Source organism: Talpa europaea (genome assembly GCF_964194135.1).
Source record: "Talpa europaea genome assembly, chromosome: 14".
NCBI classification, from domain to species: Eukaryota; Metazoa; Chordata; class Mammalia; order Eulipotyphla; family Talpidae; genus Talpa; species Talpa europaea.
Genome location: NC_140082.1, coordinates 4,542,947 through 4,564,776, shown reverse-complemented (window position 1 = coordinate 4,564,776; position 21,830 = coordinate 4,542,947). Strand labels below are relative to the sequence as shown.

At 49.4% G+C, this 21,830-nt stretch overlaps 1 protein-coding gene across 1 annotated transcript; it reads left to right on the top strand.

Moving 5' to 3' along the window:
- Positions 1-688: 688 nt before the first annotated feature.
- On the top strand, positions 689-12,519 carry LOC311183512 (P2X purinoceptor 4-like; the record flags this gene model as incomplete). Its single annotated transcript, XM_084253014.1, has 9 exons — positions 689-931; positions 3,561-3,708; positions 6,050-6,121; positions 6,205-6,277; positions 6,739-6,835; positions 9,248-9,328; positions 9,420-9,561; positions 9,659-9,795; positions 12,294-12,519. Exons 1-9 carry the CDS (start codon positions 798-800, stop codon positions 12,517-12,519), a joined length of 1,110 nt encoding a protein of 369 aa, XP_084109140.1. The 5' UTR covers positions 689-797.
- Between the last annotated feature and the right edge of the window lie 9,311 nt (positions 12,520-21,830).

Genomic DNA, 21,830 nt, shown 5'->3' with positions numbered 1-21,830 from the left:
CGGGTGTCCACCCCGCCAGTGCCCTCAGAGCCGGCACAAGTGTCCACTCCAGAGGGGCTGCTCTGAGGAGACCCCGTCAGTGCGACCCCGAGACCCTCCAGGGGACCTGGGCCTCCCCGAGCGGGCAGCTCATTCCCAGGGAGGGCCTCTCTGCTGGGGAGACCCGGGTCCCCGAAGGCTCACTCGCCCACCTGAGGGGGGCGCTCCTGGGCCGTGCTCCCGCTGAGGGGGCCACTCGCACGCCTCTCTCTGGTCCCTCTGAGGGGGCCCAGGCCGCCTCCGCTGCCCTCCAGACAGGAGTCACGCGGTCCCTCAGGGGCGGCGCCCCCTTTCCTGAGAACACACCCTCCTTGAGGAGGTGGCTCCGCCTCCCAACCTCGCCCCCCGAAAGGGTCCCCGCTCCCCGCCCGCGTCGGGAAGATGGCTTTTGCTGCCCAGGGCCCAAGTTCCTGCCGCGTACCCGAAGGGGCGGTCACGACTCCGCCTGACGGAGCCGGCAGGCCGCACGCCCCCTTCCCCGCCCTCGCAGACCTCGGGCGCGCGGGCGGGCGGAGCTTGGGGCGGGGGCGGGGCTTCGGGATGGGGCGGGGCTCTGGGGCCACGGGGCGGGGCCAGGGTGGTCTTGGGGCGGGGCCAGGGGTGGTCTTGGGCGGGGCCAGGGGTGGTCTTGGGCGGGGCCTGGGGTGGGCTTGGGGCGGGGCCTGGGGTGGGCTTGGGGCGGGGCCCCGGGGCTCCAGGGAGCCGGGCGGGCGGCCCAGGGCGCGCAGCAGGCGTTGGCAGCGGAGGCAGGCGCGGCCATGGCGGGCTGCGGGGCGGCGCTGAGCGCCTTCCTGTTCGAGTACGACACGCCGCGCATCGTGCTCATCCGCAGCCGGAAAGTGGGGCTGATGAACCGCGCGGTGCAGCTGCTCATCCTGGCCTACGTCATCGGGTGAGCGCGGCCAGCGCCGTCCCGTGGGGTCCCGGCGCCGAGGGTGACCCCACGCGGTCAGGGGCCGGCGTAACTCCTGCCCGTTTTGGCCTAAGGCAACGGTCAGCCCCGGGGAGCCCTCCACTCTGGTGAGGGGACCGCGGCGTGAGGCAGGTGACCCACCTGGGTCACAGGTGAGCTTGCAGGCACCTTCCAGGCGGCAGTAAGGCGGTGACACGCCCCTCGCTGCGCTCTAGGCCCCCGGGGCACAGCCTGCTTTGACCCGTTTTAAGTCAACACTGGCCCTGCCTCCTCGCCTGTCCTGCTTCTTGTCCTTCCGAATTGCTCTGTAATGCCTTTTGAATTGGGTGATTGGGGGACGAGCTTTACCCTAAACATCTCAGTCTTTGCTCTTCACTTGCCATTATGATTGGCTCACGGAAACCGAGGTTTGGGGTTTCTGCTTGGTGTCTCTTAGACTCTGGCATCCTTCTGTTGCTGTCCCTTAGCACCATGTGGTAACCCAAGAGAGTAGAGAGGTCACAGGGTCATAAACCCATTTGAAGTTCACATCTTTATGGGGGGAAGGGGGTTTGTCTAGGAGCCAACCTTGGCCTCATCATTCCTCATGATGCCCTCTTAGGCTTCTGTGTTTCCTGCCACCTTCAACCATCACCAAGTGCTTCATTTTAACTAAACACACCCTTTAATTTTAAGTAAAACTTGAGAGAAGATGGGAAAATTACCGTGCCAAGTGGCTCCACTTTCAATGGTCCTCACGGGAAGCGGTGTCTACAGTGACTGAGGTGACAGAGATAATCTGTCATGGTGTGGTCCCCAAAGTACACAGTAAAATAATTTGAGAATCTTTCAGAAATACCAGTTGCTGTCTTCCCTTGTCGCCCAGACCTTCTAAATTACTCATAGAGTTTGATCATCTTCCCAAGTAACTCAGGTGTGCAACAAAGCTTGGGGATCAAGTGTTTCCCAAACTGAGCTCTTCATGCACCTCTCAAATGAGATCCAGGCATGGGGTTTGGAATCACTTAACATTGCCCAAGGGGATTTGCATGAACTCACAGGTTTGGTTTCTAACACCAGTCAACCCAGCAGCAGTAGGTACTGACCGTAGTGACTGAAATGGCTTTCCAGGTGTGTACTCACAAAGTCTCATTAAGTACCACCCGTAACACCAACCCCACCCCTCCAGTTACGTGATACTTGAACGTTGAGACCATTTTCATGTGACTGATAATAGAATTCGATAACTGAGATCACATGTTGAGTCTCTTTTTGAGGAAGGAGTGCTGTGGGTCACCATGCTAAAAGAGATCACATTTCACTAAGATGAATTGGATCATGGAAATGAGATTCTAAAAGAACATTCCTGCCCTAAGCTCCTGTGCCTCCACCAGAATTAGATGGAAGCCTACAGCACAGCTAAATTCCTAGAAACTCTAAATACACAGGACTTTTTAGGGAAAACCCAGTTGCTTCCTAAGATGGGCAGTGGACTTGGAGACTGCTCAGGCCAGATGAGCCCACCCATAAGTAACCAAAACCAGTGAAATTCTGAAGTCTTGACATCTAGGGCTTATGAGGCGGTGACAGGGATGCCAATATTTCTTGATTCTAGAAGAACAGTAATAGTTACTGATTTATCCTGCTGGTCAATTTCCAGAGTGTAAATACTCCATCATGGACAATTTCAGCCTACTGATGGCGACTTCAAACATTGTTCTCAGCACTTGACATGTGTTAACTCACTTAACCTCACCACAATCCTGTGAAGTCCTGGAAGGAACTGAGGCACAGAGAAGGTCAGCAACTTGACAGAGCTTCTACTACTCAGTGCATGGTGGAGATGAGACATGGACGTGTCTCCATGGACTCCTTGGGTTCCAGTCTGGGCGCCATGTCCTCACCACTGTGCCCTAATGCCTTTAGATTTTTCATTCTTCAGACTGGCAGGAGGGTCCCCACTTCACAGAGAAACATACAAGTGACCTGAATTCCCAGAGAAAGATAAGAAACTGCCCTAAAAAGCCACTTGAAGGCAGGGATTCTCCTTTCTAGACAGATTGTAGACTAGAGGGCAAGCACAGAGGCTGAGAGGGAAATGGCCTGAGTTCAAGTCCTGAGTCTCCACTCATGAGCTGTGTGATCTTGGGCAAGTGACTTCACCTCTCTGTGTCTCTGTTTCCTGCTCTGTAAAATGGAGACTAACAACTGCCTTACAGAGTGGTATGGATTAAATTATTTACTACTAAGAGCTTAGATCAGTCTTTCCATGTATAAGCACTGCAGAGATAACTTTTATTATCTCTCGGTGATTCTGCAGGTCATAATGCATTGAAAGTGCTCAAATATCTAAAACTGATGATGGTATTTGTTGAACATTTCCCTTATGCTAATCACTGCTTTCCTGGCATCATCTCTTGCATTTCCTACACAACACACTGCGGTTTATGTGCTATTATCTCTGTTTTTCCGTGGAAATGGAGCCCTGAGCATGAAGCAGCTTTCGCAAAGTCACATAATTAGAATAGTAAACACGGTCCTATCAGCCCCTGGCTTCAGAGGCTCCCCAGCCTCCATTCAGAGGCACTGAATCCCAGAGGAAATGTAAGCAGCCTGTTTTATGTTGTAGGTGGGTGTTTGTGTGGGAGAAAAGCTACCAGGAAACGGACTCTGTGGTCAGCTCAGTTACTACCAAAGCCAAGGGCGTGGCTGTCACCAACACTTCTACCCTGGGATTCCGGATCTGGGATGTGGCCGATTATGTGATTCCAGCTCAGGTACGTCTCCCACCACGACTTCCGTCCAGCACCGAGGATGGTGAGCTCCTTGCCCGTGCCGACTGCACACCTGGTTAACTAGCATCCAATTCTAACGGCAGTGCCTGGACTAATGGCTTTAGCCAAGAACCAGGCTCATCAGTCCTTTTGTGGCTTACCGTCTAACAGATAATATTTAATCACCTATGTTTCCTCAACCCTAAAATCTGCTGGTTTAACCACAGGGAGTTTTCCATGTGGACATCTTCATCTCAAGCAGAATGGTAAACACACAATTCTCAAATCCAGGGAAAGAATCCAGTGGGAATTTCACACTTCCACATTTTGTTATTTGCTCTATTTTTGTAAATCCACAAGGCAAATCTTTTCAGATAATGTGAAAATGTCAACAACAATTAGAGGCTAAAAGCCAACCAAGGAGAAAGAGACATACCCACACAGCACACCATCAGGGAAGGGAAGAATTGCTCAGTGCAGCATCTCAAGCTCCATATGTTCATCCACAACCTCCCAGTTAAATATTGACTCTCTGGAGCCATGGCAACCACTGTGATCCACACAGGCAAGCCGCAGAATATCCCTCCAGGTAGCTTTTGTGCTGGGGTGACAGGGTGGCCAAGGGCAGATAAGCTGCCTGCTCTTGGCTCAGAGCTTTGTGAGTGAAGCAAGGACATCAGAGACTCTTTCCTCTGTGTGTTCATGTCCCCACTGTCTTCTCAAAAGAAGGGCCTTATGGGATGCCCAGAGAGGTGATGAGCTATACAGGTCAACTGGAAGGGGGGCTGTTTGTGGCTGGAAGTGGGTGGTCCTATTGGCATGTCAACAGAGAGACCCCTCTTCCTCTGAAGGTCAGCTCTGGGAAGATGATAATAGTATGTTTCCTGTAACCAAGGAGGGGGACAGGGCCCCTCCTTTTGTACAGAGGCACACACAATTCTGCCTTCCATTGAGGGGCTGGGCTGGGGGCTTACAGTCCATACCATCCTCTTCATGAGCTTACACAAAATCCCTCAGTTTCCCCAAATATGGGACACAAACATCGGTTGGCCCTGCACCTACGTGGCTCGCCTCCAGCCTGATATGACCCCAAACTTACAATAGATAAGAAAAAGGAAACAGGAAGTAGACAACACTGAATTGCTCAAGTCCAACCCAGGAACGTGGCAAGAGAGGCCTCTGTAAATACAGCATGTTTGTTCACACAGACCTGGAAAGCTGGCGGATGCTGGGAGAGACCCTCCGGCATCGTGCCCCATCCTTGTGGCTCGGGGTTTGCTCAGGGCCTACTCTGGAATGGCAGCTATCCCCACAGCTCCTGCCACCTGTCAAGACCAAGGGTGGATAGGGACTCTAGTCCTTGGGTGATCCTGATCCTCCAGATGGTTCCATGCAATGACCCCACTCTTCCTAGAAGTGTGACCTGTTGAAAGAAAACTTCAAGCACCCTATTTGAGAATGCCAGTGCCAGTGATGGGGAGATCCATCTAAAATCTTCTGGGGATCTGTCTTTCACTCCTTATTTTGCGAGGCCATTTTTAGCACTAACTCCCTTTCTGACTCACTTCCTGGCAACCACTAACCTGCTTTCTGTCCCTGTGGGCTTGCCCTTCTGGGCATTCCACATCCCTGGGCTCACACTCGGGCGGCCTCTGTGTGGCTGGCTCCCTCACCCAGCAGCATGTTCTCGAGCTTCATCAGTGATGGAGCATATTCAGTGCTTTGTTCCCGTTTTGGTTTTTTTTAAAGATTTATTTATTTATTTATACAAGCACTGGGTACAGTCAGAAGCGCGGGAGGGTGAGAGAATTCACCAGAGCTAGAGCGGGGAGCAGAACAGGCAGAAGGACTGAAGTACACTGCTGAGGGGAGCAGTGGGCGTGGCAGGAGAGGTCTGCGCCATGGCCATGTGGGACCCTCGCCACCAGCGGCTGGGGATGGAACCAGCGCTGCAGCTTCGCAACCCAGCGCTCAACCGCTGCGCCACCAGGGGAGGCCCTCGTTCCTGTTTTATGGCTACATCATATTCCATTGTGTGGATGGACCACATGTCGTGTATTCATTCATTGAGCAGTGGGTTCTTGGGTTGTGTCCATATCCAGTTTGTTGTGGAGAATGCTGCTGTGAACACATGTATACAAGTATTTGTGTGAGTCCTTGTTCTCAATGAGGATATGGACTCTCACAAGAGAGAACAGGAGACCATCAGATCAGTTTTTTTAATTGTTTTCTGCATGGCGTGTGGGAGAAGTGAAAGGTAGTGACCTCTCAGGTGAATGCCCAGCTCTCCATGCCTCTGACGGTAACACAGCAGCTCACTCTCTCCTCTCTGCCTGCTCTGCAGGAGAAAAACTCCCTCTTCATCATGACCAACATGATCATCACCACGAACCAGACCCAGGGCCTCTGTCCTGAGGTAGGCGCACCCTGTCCGCCCCTGTCGCCCATGTGTGGGGCCCAGGTCGCTGGAGCCCTTTTCACTCATTCTTCTATTCCCAGATTCCAGATAAGACCACTGTGTGTGAATCAGATGCCAACTGTACCGCTGGGTTTGCAGGCACCCACAGCAACGGTATGAGCACAGCTGTGACCCCACAGTAGACACAGCCTGGGGAGAGCACCCCCATACCAGATCACCACCCTGGTGGGGCCCTTCCATAGAGAAATTCCAGGACGAAAAAGTCCTCAAACTCCCCTGTGCCTTCAATTGACTCTGAGTGAGCCAGATGCCCAAATTAGGGTCCCTCTCAACATTCATCTGTCTTCTGTACCCTGGAAGTCACCCCAGATCTTGAGCTATGCTGGGGCTTGGCATCACCCTAACCCGTGCAACTTGCAAAGCAGAGATGAGGCTAGACTGGGCCAACCATTCACTTCCAGCTGTAATGTCTACAAACTACAAATTTCTAAGTCCCAAAGTTGGGATAGCTCAAGATCAATGACCTAGACAGCTGTGATAGGGGAATTTCTATCTCACAAAGTAGAAAATCTAACACACCCGCCCCCATGTTCCATGGTTCCCTCATCCTTTAGGAGTCCAGACAGGCAGATGCGTGCAGTTCAACAAAACCCTGAAGACATGCGAGGTAGCAGCCTGGTGCCCGATAGAGGATGACTCAGAGGTGCCAAGGTGAGCCCCAAAAACTGATTCTAGGCCTGTGAAGGGAGGCTTAGGGGGAGGGGACAGTCAAGACCAAATGTACTGGTTCTCTGTGCTGGGTACTCTGGGATCAGGCTGCCCTGGGGTGATGGGTCTTGACCAAGTGGAGGGGAGGCCTCAGTGTCCATCCTCATGATGAGTGTACAGGACTTACTTCTAGGGTTGGGTGGACTCTGTCCACCGTTAAGTATAACTGACAGAAACAGTTCTCAGTGCCTTACGTACATGTGTACACACGTACATACACACAGAATCCAGGCAGTTCCTTGTTCCACTAACCACAGCATGTGGGCACCATGGCTGGATCTGGGGTTCAGAGGACAACCTCCGAGCCTCCACCTCATGCTGGGTGCACGGTGATAGAAGAAAAGGCTAAGAAATTGATTTCGTGATGGCTGAAGGCCTAGAGTCTTATGGCTGAGAGAATATACTAGAACAGTCCTCTCCAGAAAAGGATCCACTGGCCATGTGTGGCTGTCCATCACTTAGAATGTGGTGGGGAACTGAACAATTTGTGCTGTCAGTGCAAAATATACTCCAGATTCCAAAGGCTGGTCATGGGGGAAAGTATATGTACTAGCTCATTAGTAATACTTCGCTGTTTAAACATTGAAGTAATATTTAGGTATGCTGAGTTAGAAAAAAGTATGTTTCACTTGTCAATGTGGCCACGAGAAAACTTTATGATATGGCTATGTCTCACAGTATGTTTTCACTGGCTGCTGCTGTTCTAGATCTAGTCCAGTGTAAGATGATCGCAGGGAGTACATATGAAATGACATTGTGTCACATGCTGAGAAAGACACTCCCTGTGCTATTCTGTTCAACCCCTTCACTGATACCAAGGGGGAAATCCTGGTTTGAAGTGTCCTTAATAACTTTTTATCAGTTGTTGATTTCCATTTTCCACAAACAACAAGCCTCAGATTTACACTTGGGGCAGACAATAACATTAACCACAACTTGTAGTATTATTGTTTCGATCTCATTGTAGTGATATGTACAATGACCCCCAATGTATGGCAAATGATCACTTTTATGGCCATGGTAGAAAGTTCATTTCAGAATGACATCAATGAAAAAGTGAGCTGATCCAAAAAGGCGGAATTAACTCAAATGTCCATGGGCAGAGGGACAGATAAACAAGATTGTGGTACATCCAGTATATCTAATATCTAAAATTCCATATTGGAGAATATTATCAGCCATGAAAAGGAATACAGTACTGACCCAAACAACAATATGCAGGAATCTGGAAAACATGATGCTGAGTAAAAAGCAGACACAAAAGGCCACATAGTACATGATGTCCAACATTGTATGATGAATATTACATTCATGTGACATATCCAGTACTAATTCATAGAAACAGAAACCAAATCAGTGGTTTCAAGAACTGAAGAGTGGGAAGGATAGTACCTGCTTACTGGTTACATAGCTTCCTTTTGGACTGATGAGACTATGATGGAACTACAGGTAATGGTGGTACAGCCTTTTGAATATAGTGGACACAACTGAATTGTTCATTTTAAAATGGCTCATTACATGCTCTGTGAATTTCACCTCATTTTTTTAAGGTGAGTTAATATTAAAAGTCTTGGATATGAGACTCATAGATGTGGAGCCTTTCCAGGTTCTGGTACAGGGAATGACAAAAGCTTGCAAGCCCCAGGGACAGGGCTAAGAGAATCTGAAGCCCCAAGAGAAGTACAGGTGAAGCCCTTATAAGCTCCCTGCCCTCACTGTGTGGCCTTGTCACTGGCCTCGCTTCCATCACCGGGTGGGAGACTATTGCTATTATTTATAACTTCAGAGAATCAGCCAGGATCAGGGGAGGCCTCCCCAACAGAGGGCTCAGCTGACAGTGCTGGGTTGTCCTGCTGAGAGCCACCAAAGAAGTGAGGTCTCCTTGGGGACAGATTCAGCGCAGACTCTCAGCCAGCAGCTGACGTGGCTCTTGGAGAACAGGCCCTGAGCCAGCAGACACGTGCTTTTTGTGTACTTTTGAGATGAGGTCAGGCTCCAGCCAGGAGGTGAATTCACTTTTGCTTTGACTTGTAAAACCAGATCTGTTGCTCATTTCCCCTGAACCCACAGCTGAGAGGCAGCTAGGGAAGCCACCAGCAAGACCCCAACTCAGGGTCTTCAATTCCCACTGCCGCGGGCCAGAGGCCCTGGCTTCCGAGGAAAGAAGAAACCAGAAGTCTTGTGCAGTCTCCTTCTTGACCTAGTATTTACGTAGAGGAGAGTAGAAAATGCTAGAAACATTTCACTTTTTCTGGACAAAATGACACTGTGTGGATGCTTTTGAAAAATATTACGGGCCTAAGTGAGTATGCATAGCTTTGTGTTTTCATGGACACTGGCGTTATTTTTTTTCAGGCCTGCATTCCTCAAGGCTGCAGAAAACTTCACTGTTTTGGTTAAGAACAACATCTGGTACCCCAAGTTTAATTTCAGCAAGTAAGTGGTGACCCGCCGTTTATGTACCCCCAGGTCTGACTGCTCTTTGACGTTCTCCTCACTCCAATTCTCTTCTTTCTCCCGATTTTAGGAGAAATATCCTGCCCAGCGTCACCACCACCTACCTCAAGTCGTGCACGTACGATGCGGTTACAGATCCTTTCTGCCCCATATTCCGCCTCGGCAAAATAGTAGAGTCTGCGGGCCACAGCTTCCAGGACATGGCCGTGGAGGTAGGCGCGCCCCTTCTTGAGCCGAGCCGGCCTGCCTACGCCTCTCCTCCCAGAGCAGGCCCTGAGGGAGCTTGCTGTCTGTGCCCGCCACCTGCAGGGAGGCATCATTGGCATCCAGATCAACTGGGCCTGCAACCTGGACCGAGCCGCCTCCCTCTGCCTGCCCCAGTACTCCTTCCGCCGCCTGGACACCCGGGACCTCAGCCACAACGTGTCTCCCGGCTACAACTTCAGGTGAGTGTGAGTTTGGGTGTCTCAGGTGTGGGGGAGTGACAGGTCCCTGAAGTGTGGAAGCATCCATGCCCACCAGAGGCCCCTCTCGCCCTCCTTTCACCCAATGTTCCCAGAAAGACCTCGCACCATGGCTTCTGGCCTGAGAGCCCTGCTGGCCCTCTTGCCTCAAGAAACATGTAAAGGGGACCTCCTTGATGGCCGAGGGGTTAAGTTTCAGCACTATCACCACGACAACCTGACTCCAATCCCCGGCTAGGGAGGTGACCCACATGGTGCAGCAGAACACTCCTGTCTAGCTCACTGCTCCCCTCAGCAGTATACTTCAGTCAGTCTGCCTGTTCTGCTCCCCACTGTGTCCCTGGTGAATCCTCTTATCCTCCCACACCTCTGGCATGCACTCCAGCTCTTCTACACAAAAATAAATAAAATCTTTTTTTTTTTTTAAAGAGGCATGTATTTATTTATTTATTTATTTGTTTGTTTATACATGCACTGGGTACAGTCAGAAGCCAGGGAGGGTGAGAGAATTCACCAGAGCCAGAGCAGGGAGCAGAGCAGGCAGGCAGACCGCGGGCGGCAGGAGAGATCTGCGCACCATGTGGGACCCGCCTCTAGTGGCCGGGGAGCAGCCAGGGATCGAACCGGCGCCGCAGAGGCCGCGGGCAGCTTCACAACCCAGCTCTCAACCGCTGCGCCACTGGGGAGGCCCCAAAAATAAATAAAATCTTTTAACAAACATGTGGAGACGTGTGCAGAGCCCAGAAGAACCAGCCTCAGCTAGGACTCGGCCCACCTGTGACCCTCCAGTCTCCTCGCCTCTGTGCACTGACCAGTTATGTGCTCGAAGGCTGAGCCTGTGCCCAGAAACCTGCACAGAAATGACAATATTCCCAGCTGAACGTGCTGACTTTTCATTTCCTGTCTACTCTCACAGCTCTGGAGCCAGAAGCCCAAAGTTCAAGGCCCTTTCAGGGTCCCTTCCTGCCTCTGGTGGCCCCTGGAGTGCATTCTTTGCTGTTCCGAGGACCCTAGGGGACCCTGCTAGTCCCTCCCTCAGTCTCTGCCTGGCTTTCTTCCCTATTCCTCTCTCCCCGATACCAATTGGTCTTTCCCTTCTTTAGTCACATATGCAAACACCCTAGGGTCACGCTCACAGGTTGGGGGCAATCAGGCATTATGGAGGCAACATTCAACCCACTGCAGTGGAAATCTGATGAGAGGGAGCCACTTTCTTCAAGCCGCAAAATCTGTGGCCACCAACATTTTCCTGTGCCCACCGCTGTGACTGTCACAGGCCCTGTGGGCACCACTGAGCCCCTGTGCTGTTGGTTGCTTGTCTCCCTCTGGTGGTGCTGAGGGGAATCAAAGGCTCATGGGTGCCGCGGAAATGTCCCATTTCTGCCATCCTTGGGCACCCTCTGGCTCAAGGCGGGAAGCTGGGCAGGTATTTGGATTCTTTTCCCAGGAAGGGAATCAGTGGTGGCTCCACTCTGCTGTTATGTAGTTCTTGGAGAGCCCCCTGATTGGAACCCCCAAGCACAGAAAAGCCGATGGGCCACTCAGGAGAACACAAATCACCTGCACCTCCACCAGCACCAGGTTCACCCTTGGCTTGGAAAGCATCAGCCAGACAGACCGGGATGTGAGGGTTATGGTTCTAGTGGGTCCCCCGAAAAACATGGGCCTAGTGGTATAGTGGCTTAGAGGTCCTCCCGCCCCCTCCCGGCCAGCCTTCCTTGGCAGTGGCTCCTGAGATAAGGTTCTCTGCCCTTCCAGCTCCCAACTAGAACATGAAACCTGACCCTAGTTGTTACCAGTCACTGCAGGCTCCGCCCCTTGGCTGTCACCCACCCATCTCCCTCAGCCCTAAGCCGCCCCCAGCCCACTTTCTATCCCTTGGACCTGTCCCTGCTCTGCCATGTGAGCAGAATCCTCCGTGCATGGCCTTGGTCTCCGGCCTCTTCCACTCGGGGTCCTTCATGTGGAGGCAGGTGGCAGCGCCCACCTCGTTCAGGGTCGGGACCCTTCACGCGGGCGGCTCCACCACACTCGTCTGTTCATTCGGGCGGATCTGCAGCTCTCTGTCCAGTGTGGCCTCTGGCTTGTGGCCGGCACAGCGCCCCAAGCAGCTGGCCGCCATTTTCTCTGTTAGTGGCCAGGGTCTCTTTGGGAGGCAACTGGCTGGGCCGTATCAGGAAGGACTTTCAGAGCAAGTGGCTCCCACATTAGAGGTGCAGGTGGTGGTGACGGTGAGGGGGCAGCTCTGCCTGGGCCCTGCTGCCCACATTTGGGCAGTGCCAGCACTCCAGCCTTCCTGCGCTTTTGTCACCCACATCAGCAAAGAGAGGGCCTCCAGGTGCTCCTGTGATCTGCTCAGCAAGCAGGGCCGAGCTTAGCCGTGCGACTCTGCTTGAGCCTTGGAGCTCTGCGCCAGCACCCCTGGCACAGGACCCAAGGGGAGGCCGGCCCCCGCTCACTCTGCCCTGTGCCGCCCCCAGATTTGCCAAGTACTACAAGGACCTGACAGGCACTGAGCACCGCACACTCACCAAGGCCTACGGCATCCGCTTTGACATCATCGTGTTTGGAAAGGTAGCCCGGCCGCAGACGCGCTGGCCCTCCTCTGGGCTGGCAGGGGCCCCGGACCCTCCTCCATCTGCTTTCTGCCACCGCCATTGCTGCTCTTTTTCCTTTTCTCCTGCCATTGCAGGCTGGGAAATTTGACATCATCCCTACCATGATCAACATTGGCTCCGGCGTGGCGCTCTTAGGGGTGGTGAGTGACTTGGGGCCCCCTGGCTGAGGGGAGCACAGCGAGGTGTTCGCCCTGTGACACTTTCTAGACTCGACCCTCTACATGTCTCCCTGGGCCTCCATCCCCAAACCCCAGCCCTCGGGGCCTGGCCTACTCCCCGGAAGGGCCCTGGTGATGGGATGGACACAGCCTGCTCCTTTTCTCCCCTGTGCTGAATTTAGGCGACGGTGCTATGTGACATCATCGTCCTCTACTGCATGAGGAAAAAGTACTACTATCGGGAGAAGAAATACAAATATGTGGAGGACTATGAGCAGGTAGGCCGCCCCAGACCTCCAGCAGCAGGAAGGTCCGTGTGCCTTACCCAGTGCTGGGGACCCTAGGGTTTCTCAGGGAGGCCTCACTGGGGCGGTCATCAGCCCATTCCTGTCCTCTGCCCATTTCTCAGCCACCTGCACTTGTTCACTTGCCTCTTTTCTTCAAATGGATTCACTTTTAAACCTATTCTCTTTTTAATCGGCACATCTCAGATCATTATTACAGTATTTTGCCAAAATCCCACCCTCAAATGACCCATATGGGCCTCACCTAGCAGAGGGGCTGTGTACCATACCAGAGACCCCCACAGGAGGGGGCTGGCAAGTGGCAGCCTCTCTCTCACCCCACCTTGTCCTGGCTGGCCTGCAGGGGGCCTTGGCCATCCATTTACCTACTTGTTCTTTGCAGGGTCTTGGTGACCAGATGGACCAGTGATGCCCACCCACAGCCGGGCTCCCCACGGCCCTCCCCCCAGCACGGCCAAGAGGGAATCGGGGCAGCCACGTCACCACTGACAAAGATCCAGATTCTGATCAACTCCATTCCACTTGTGCTTCCAGGTGGCCCCGCCGCCCATTTCGTGGGTTTGCAGACCGGGCTGGCCCAGTGGGTTACCTCTGCTATTCCTGCAACTTGGGGTGACTGGCCCAAGGGCAGGGATGCTGTGTGGCTGCAGAGCCCACGCTTTCTCCAGGCCAGCGTTCCCGGTTGGCTGCCCTCTCTGCCCCCTCAGAATGTGCAGTCCTTCATGTGCTAGAAGAGCAGTAGCTCCAATGCTTTTTGTTATTACTGCCTCAGCTTATACTTTCCATGGGGATGGGGATTCTTTCCATACCTTTCTTAGTGTTTCTTTGTTAAACAAATTCACTAATGAGGGCCACCACCAAGCCACCTGCCTCCACAGCCTGGGTCCTGTGTGGCACCTCACATGTGGAAGGTCTAGGGCTTGGAAAACTACAATGCTGGATGTAGTTGTGTAAACACAGGAGGAGCCACCTGCACACCCTCCCTGGGGGAGCCCCTAGGCCAGGCCTGAGTCTGCACAGACAGGCTGGGACGATGACTCAGGACAAGTGACTTGAATTGCTGCAAGTCCTTATTGCAAAGTAACCAAAACCCATCTTCTCCCAGAGGTGTGGAGCCCAACATTTAAGCAAGGGCAGGAGGGCAAGCAAAGTACTAGTTAGAAAAAGCAAGCAGGGCAGCAAGACCACCTCCATCAGGGTTCTTTACCCTGGGAGGCCACCAACATTTCCTACCTCAGTGCTGTCAACAGGAGAGCAAGGAAAGTCTGGCTAATAGTCAAGAACTTATGACAATCTGTGAAAGCCTGGAGTTAGGCTCAGTGAGTGGGCTGGCCAGGGGAACTCCAATGCTGACCAGACTTGAGCTATGTGAGTACAAACCCATGTGCTATAGCTTTGGTGAGGTCTGTTCTTAGCTATGGACCCTACTCCTTTTGACCATTTTACTGGCCTTTCATGCCAACCTAGTATCCATAGTAACTTGGAGTTTCTCTTTGTGGGACTTTGGAATATCTGTTAGGGGGCTTCAGCCAAATGGTCTTGTACAAATGGTGTGCAAAAGGAGAGATGGAGACAGCCCTGTGAGGTGATGTAATATCATAGCCTGCCAGGAATGTATGATGTCAGCCAATTAGGAACCAGTGTCTAGTCTAATTCCTGGACACTGGAGTCTTCACTCCCTAAGTCATCCCTGCTCCCTTGTGACTTCAGGCTTCTGCAGCCTCAGCTCCCTTCTCCAGAAGGGAGTTTGTGTTCAAACTCTAGTTCCTCAGATACAGATCTGGTTTGGCCACTCCTAGGAGTCACATGGCTTCAGTCCTGACTCATTAATCATCTTGACCACCTAGAAAATGCTTCCCTTGTTTTGAAGTCAGTAATACATTGACTGAACTTTTTGTTTTATTTTGCAGTCCTTTGTGTGCGGGGTGGGCAGTGCTGGTGGAAGTGGTTGGTTTCCTGGACTAGCCCAGCCTGCCATCTTGATTGCAAGTCCTTTTTGGCAAGAGCCTCTTAGAGACCCCTGATGCCTTGAGTCTTGTTGCTTCCTCACCTGCAATCTTGTCTTGCTTTTAAGTTCTTTGTGATGCCTTGTGTTTGCTTCTGGCTTCTGACTTCAACCCTATGAATTCTCTAGTATTCTGGTTTGCTTTCACTCTTAAGCTGGTGGCTACTGGTTTGGTACTGATCTGTTCTTGCTTTGACCTCTGCACATCTTACTCCTCTGCTCCTGACTCTTGTTGGTGGTGCCATCCTAACTCAGTTTCCACAGTATGTCTTATGTCTGAATCATTTACTCAACCTTTTCCTACATATCTGCCCAGTACACACTTGACCCTTCTAAGACCTATGATTGCCTGTGGGAGCCAAGCAGGTTTCTGTGACTGTAGTTATGGCAGGTCTGGAACCTACTTGGTTCCAGATACCAAGTAGGCTTATGCTGTTCCCTTTTCAGAAAGAGTCACCAAGTAGGTCCCAAGTATAATTGTTAGGCAGTTTGCCTATCAAGCTGGCAGGAAATTCATATTGGCCTTCCTCATTAATTCATCAACTATATATTGAGAAAAAAAAATTTGTGGTGCCAGTGGGTATACTGGTAAACAAAAATAGAAAAAGTTACTATTTACCATTTACTCTAGCAGGACAAAAATGTTAGTGTACTTTAAGTACTATGTAGAAGACAAACCTCTAAGTAAATGGAAAAAAAAAAACTTTGACAAGTCAATATTGTTAGTCATCAGAGAAATGCAGATTTAAGCTACAGTGAGGTATCACCACACAGCCAGTAGAATGAAATTTCAAGACTGGCATGTGGAAAAGAAGGGTAGCAACTGGAACTGTCCTGATGGGAGGGCACCGTGGTTCAACCACATTGAGAGCTGTCTGGAAGTTTCTCATCAAGTTAAATAGACACCTACCCCATGACCTAGAGAAAGGAAACACATGTCCACATGCAGATTTGTGCACAGATGCTAAGGCAGCACTATTCATACAAGCCAAACCCTGGAAACCACCCAGGCTGCAACCATAGGTGAAGGGAGAAATAAATGGTGTTATATACTAAACCACGACCTAGTTGGTAAAGAAGGGACAGAATACTGGTACAGGCAACAACATAGATGCGTTCCACGGATGGGATGCTGACTGCAGAGGCCAACCCAAAGCAGCACAGATTGAGATGCTGTGTGTGTGAAGAGCAAGAACAGGCAACACTTATCTGTGGTGGAAAAGGAGAACAGTGGCTGCTGGGCGGGGAGGTGGGGGCAGGGAGGTGGGGGCAGGGAGGAGAGTAGGAACTAACTGGAAAGGAGCACAAGAGAGTTTTCTGAGATCATGGAATGTTCTAGATCTTTATGAGGTAAAGGTCATATAGAGCACTCGTTTAAATTCTTTGAAGGGAACTCTGAGGACTTGTGCCTGTTATTATATTCTTATATTGTATAATGAATCCAACAAGGCCATTTCAGGTAATAAATGATGTGAAGGAAGTTTGCTGTGATGTGGAACCTCAGGCTGCATAAAAATCTGTATCTTAATGAGATTCCCAAGAAACTCAGACACACACTACATTTTGAGAAGTGCTGGTCTAGACTGTATCATCCAGCCTCCCAACTACATTTCTTCTCAGATGTTTTACCTGACTGTATTTTGTTGCTACATTTGGGTTCTTTGTTTCCTGGAGAAATGAATAATATAAAGTGTCTATGTAATCCCTGCACATTAGAAGGCAGGTGCGCCCATGCACACACACACACACACACATACAGAGCTAGCATTCATACCAATTTCTAGAGAGAGGTCTACTCAAGGTCCATTCAATGTTATTTAAAGAAGCATCATAGATTAGCAGGTAGCCCTCAACTGGGTTCTAATTTTTATTTGTTTTTGGCCTGCATAATGTTTCAAAAGTTGAGATCTACATAAATTCTGGATTTCCTACTTTGTATGAAAAGATTGTAAATCCATTTGGAAAAAACCAAACCATTTGCCAGCTCTGGGTTATCTCCCTCACAGAAGCACTGGGCTACAGTGCCAGGGGTTCCCTTTAGAAAGGGCATGTGCTTTGGGTTTTTGTGTTTGTTTGCCACTGTCCCCACCACACCTTAGTACCACTCATTTCTGTCTGGCCTCTACGGGCATCTGAGTTTGAGACCCTTGACTAAAGGCCAGCTGACGGCAAGACATAAAAGGCTTTTTGTCTCCTCTGTGTCAGTGGAGTTTCACCCAGAGCCCTGAGATCAGCTCCCAGTTTATAACATTTTGATCATTCCCTGCTGCTCTACCAAATAGGCTTATGGCCATCAGCATAAGAGAGGACAAGATCAGTGCTCCCCTGGGCACCCTTGCAGGCTGCTTTTTCAGCATCAGCAGAAGCAGGGTAAGGTACCAACTGGGTCTTAGCCAGTGTCCCCTGCATCGCTGAGCTAAGAACATGACTTCTGGAGAGAGCTGAACTTTCAGGAGAACTGAGGTTGATATTCTTTTAGAACAAAGTGCATTTGTTGTCTGCAGCGAGCACCAGAAGAAATCTTTGGCCAAAAATAAATTGTCGAGGGGCCTCCCTTGGTGGCGCAGTGGTTCAGCGCTGGGCTGCGAAGCTGCCTGCAGCCTCTGCAGCGCCGGTTCGATCCCTGGCCGCTGGCGAGGGTCCCACATGGCGTGCAGACCTCTCTTGCCGTGCCCGCTGCTCCCCTCAGCAGTGTATTTCTGTCGTCTGCCTGTTCTGTTCCCCGCTCTGGCTCTGTTCCCCACCCTCCTGCGCTTCTGACTGTATCCAGTGCTTGTATAAATAAATAAATATTTAAAAAAAAAAATAAATTGTCGAGATCTGACATGTAGTTGGACAAGTTATTTCAAACAGCCACACAAAAGAGAAGAGGATTGCCGGTTAAAGGAGGGATCAAAAATTAAACTAAAATACAGGAAGTTGAAGAAAAGTTGATCACATCGCAGCATTTTGCATTTAAGGTCCACTCTCAATCCAGATGAGCTCATCTTGAGATCCTTAATCACATCTGCAAAGAGCCTCCCTCCAAACAAGGTCACTTTCACAGGCACAGGGGTAGGCACTTGGATGTATCTTGGTCGGGGGCAAAGGGGATTATTTGTGCTATTTTTTTTTTTTTTTTTTTTGGTGGGACCCACACCGGTGGCCGGGGATTGAATTGGTGCGGCAGAGGCTGTGGGCAGCCTCGCAACCCAGCGCTCAACTGCTGCACCACCAGGGGAGGCCCGGCAAAGGGGATTATTCAATGTGTAAAAATCCTTGTTTAGGGCCTGGCATTTCTCAGAGTGTGGCCCACTAACCCCTGCCTCAGAACTACCTGGTACCTTCCTGGAAAAACAGACTTCCAGAAATATCTCAGGCCCTTCTGAAACTACCTATTGGCTATGAGGCCCGGAAATTTGCCTTTTGAACACACTTCCCATGGCACTAAGGCCCTGAAAGCAGAAACCCAAGTAATTACCATCCAGTTTGCAGCCTTGGTCTCTGGTCTATTACTTATCAGAGTCACATGTTTTTCTACCTTTAAACAAGATCCCCATCAGGCTACCACAAAACAATGTCCTTAAGAATATCAAATGAGGGCCTCCCTGGTGGCACAGGGGTTAAAGTCAGTGCTATGAAGCTATCAGCAGCCACTGCAGCATGAGTTCAATCCCCGGCCAGGGAGCTGACCCACATGGCGAGACCCCCACTCTCTTGTCCGCTGCTCCCCTCAGCAGTGTGTTTCAGTAGATCCACCTGTTCTGTTCACCACTCTGTCTGGTGAATCTCTCATCCCCTGCACATCTGGCCTGCACTCAATTCTCATATGCATAAATAAAAATAAATAATTTTTTAAAAAAATCGAATGAGGCAAACATTTCTACTCTGTTAAGAATCTTTAATTTCCATGTTATTTTGATGGGGTAAATGTAAATTCACATAAATGATCCTGAACTTTTTAAATATCTCTTGTTTTATTTGGGTGAGATTTTATTTTCCCTGCTTGTAAAAATTATTCTGTGGAGGAATAACCATTTACCTAATGGAGCTCACTCTGGTCTCCTTCAACAAATCCCAGTCCCTTGCCAGGTAGCTAAGTCTACATTTGTAATTCAATTGTATCTTTGTGTATTTTAAAGAATGTACACTGAGGGCCTCCCTGGTGGCAGAAGGGGTTAAAACGCAACCTATGAAGCTGTCTGGAAGTTTCTAGATGAATGGATGAGGAAGGCCTTGCCTCTGCAACAGGAGTTCTATGATGCCGGGGCTGGCAGGGGAGAGTGGCCAGCAGACCTCTCCTGTCTCACCCGCTGCTCCCCTCAGCAGTGTATTTCAGTCACTCTGCCTGTTCTGTTTCCCACTCTGTCTCTGATGAATCCCCTCACCCCCCACACCTCTGGCTTGAACCGCATTTCATGTATACATAAATAAATCTTTTTTTAATATTTTATTTTATATAATTCTTGCATCATTATTCATCTTTGCACAATGTATGCATTTTCATTTTGGTTATATTCCCCATACAATTGCACCCCCCCCCATAAATCTTTTAAAAAAAAATGTACACCAAGAAAAATAAACTGTTCCACAATTAAAAACTAAAAAGAGTAAATGATATTCTTAGTAGCTTCATCTGTATGAACAATTTAATGTCGATAATGTTTCTATGCAGTGAGGGTATTTGTTTCCTGTTGCTGTAACGATTTGCCACAAGCAGTGGTTTAAGACAACACCTTTCTTTAATCTCATAGTGCTGAACATCAGATCCAAATGGGGTCTTGACTGCTAAATTCAAGGGGTTGGCAGGACTGTGTTCCTCCTGCGGGTATTTTCTAGCTTCATTCCTTGGCTTACATCGCCCCTCCTCCCACCAATTAACTCTTCATTCTGACCTGTGCTTCTGTCACCTGTGGCCTTTTTATTCTCTATCCTTTCCCTTCCAAGTCATTCATCTCAAAATCTTTTACTTCACTGTATATGCGAGGTCCTTTTTAATATGTACGGTACATTATAAAATATTATATACACAGTTTCTGGAACTAGGATGTGGCTATTCTTGGGCACTGGGCATGGTTCTGCCTCCCACCATCTTTTTCATAGGGACATATTTTTTTTTATGGGCTATTAATTAGTTTATTGCTGCTCTCAGTATTTGTGGCCTCCAGCTGTGCCCCTTACCTCTTTCTAATTTGCTACGGTCATACAAACATTTGTTTTAACGTGAACATTACTGGGTGACAGTATGTTTGTCATCTCTTGAAACTGAGCATAAAAGCCAAAGTCTTTTCAATTCCGAGTTTCAGAAGCCTGCTAGCTTAAGGGTGAAAATTACTGTCTAGGCTAAGATTATAGCTATATCTGAAGGGCAAAGGTGAACGAGGGAGCAGATCCAGGAAGTACAAACTCAGCAGAAATATGTGAGCTCTCAACCAGCTTGTGGTCTTAAATTTCAGTTTTACAAAATCCAAAAGAAAAATACTGAAGAAATCAATACAATAGAAGTTATAGTAAGAGTAGCACACAAAGTTTTAGTTGAGATGAATTAAAAAAAAGACAAAACATTAAAATTGTGAAACCTGCTTGTTGGAACCCATCCTATAGCAGGAGTTAGGAAATACTGACAATTATTTTCAAGTAGCTTGCTTTATGTTGCCCCAACACGTTCCTCTGTGAGCACTGTCACACTAATCAAAAACGTACACGTATACATTCCCTTACAGTGGAAGCAAACACCACCGCTTCATGTCACTCTCATATGACTGATAAATGTGAAAAAATAGAAACAAATATTAAGGAGAAATAATAGGAATGGAAAGATTGTGCATTTCGGCTTTTTTAATCAATCAGTCAGCTTGCTAGCAACAAGGATTGATTTCTGTGGCAGTTCACGTGGGTAGGGACCCCTGTCTTATGGGGGGGGCGGCACGGCAGGAAGTTGCTTGTTCTTCATTATGCTTTAGCCATGTTGTAAGACCCTGCAGCAAAATATTTCTGCCTTTTCTGCAATGATTTTCTTCAGAAATCTGAACCTGAGGTTTTGTCTCGGATGAGGATGCCCTGCTTTTCAGTTTTTTTTCAGCTTTCTCTGGACTAGTCACTTTCTCTTCTTTTTCCATAGATGCTGTCTCAGAGACCTCCAGGAACACAGAGCTCCCTCTTACCCTGCTCCTCTTGCTCTGTAACACCCCAAAAGTTTTTAATTTTGAGAAAATCAATTTTTTTCTATTTTTTAATTTTATTTTTATTTTTAAAAAAGATTTATTTATTTCTGCATACAAGAACTGGGTACAGGTCAGAGGTGCGGGGGGTGAGAGAATTCACCAGAGTAGGGAACAGAATAGGTGGATTGACTGAAATACACTGGTGAGCAGCGGGCAAGTCAGGAGACAAAAAACAAAAAACAAACTGCTGCACCATGTGGGTTGCTCCCTGGCTGGCCGGGGATCGAACTTGTGCTGCAGAGGCTGCAGATAACTTCATAGGTTGCGTCTTAACCCCTTGCGCCACCAGGGAGGCCCTTCTATTTTTTTAACAGCCGGAGCATTCGATCTTAAAAAACCCATCACCTAACCCTAGGTCACAGAGATTTACATCTGCATTTTGCAACTGAGTCTTGTAGTTTTAGATCTTACATTTAGGTGTTTGATTGAGGCAGAGGCCAGCTGCACGCATCCTTTTGCATGTGGATATGCAGTTGCCACAACACCATTTGTTGGAAAGACTACTTTTTACTCATTGAATAGTCTTGGCAGCGTTCATGAAAACCCTTTTTCATTGGAAACTAAATTCCCAATCGTGCTCAGTAACTGACTACACTAGGTCAAAGGTACAACAATATATACACAACTGAATACAGTTAAGTTGTGTTGCCCTGGGCCTCCCTGGTGGCACACAGGTTAAAGACACAGCTATCAAGCTATGTCCAGCCACTGAGTCAATCCAGTCAATC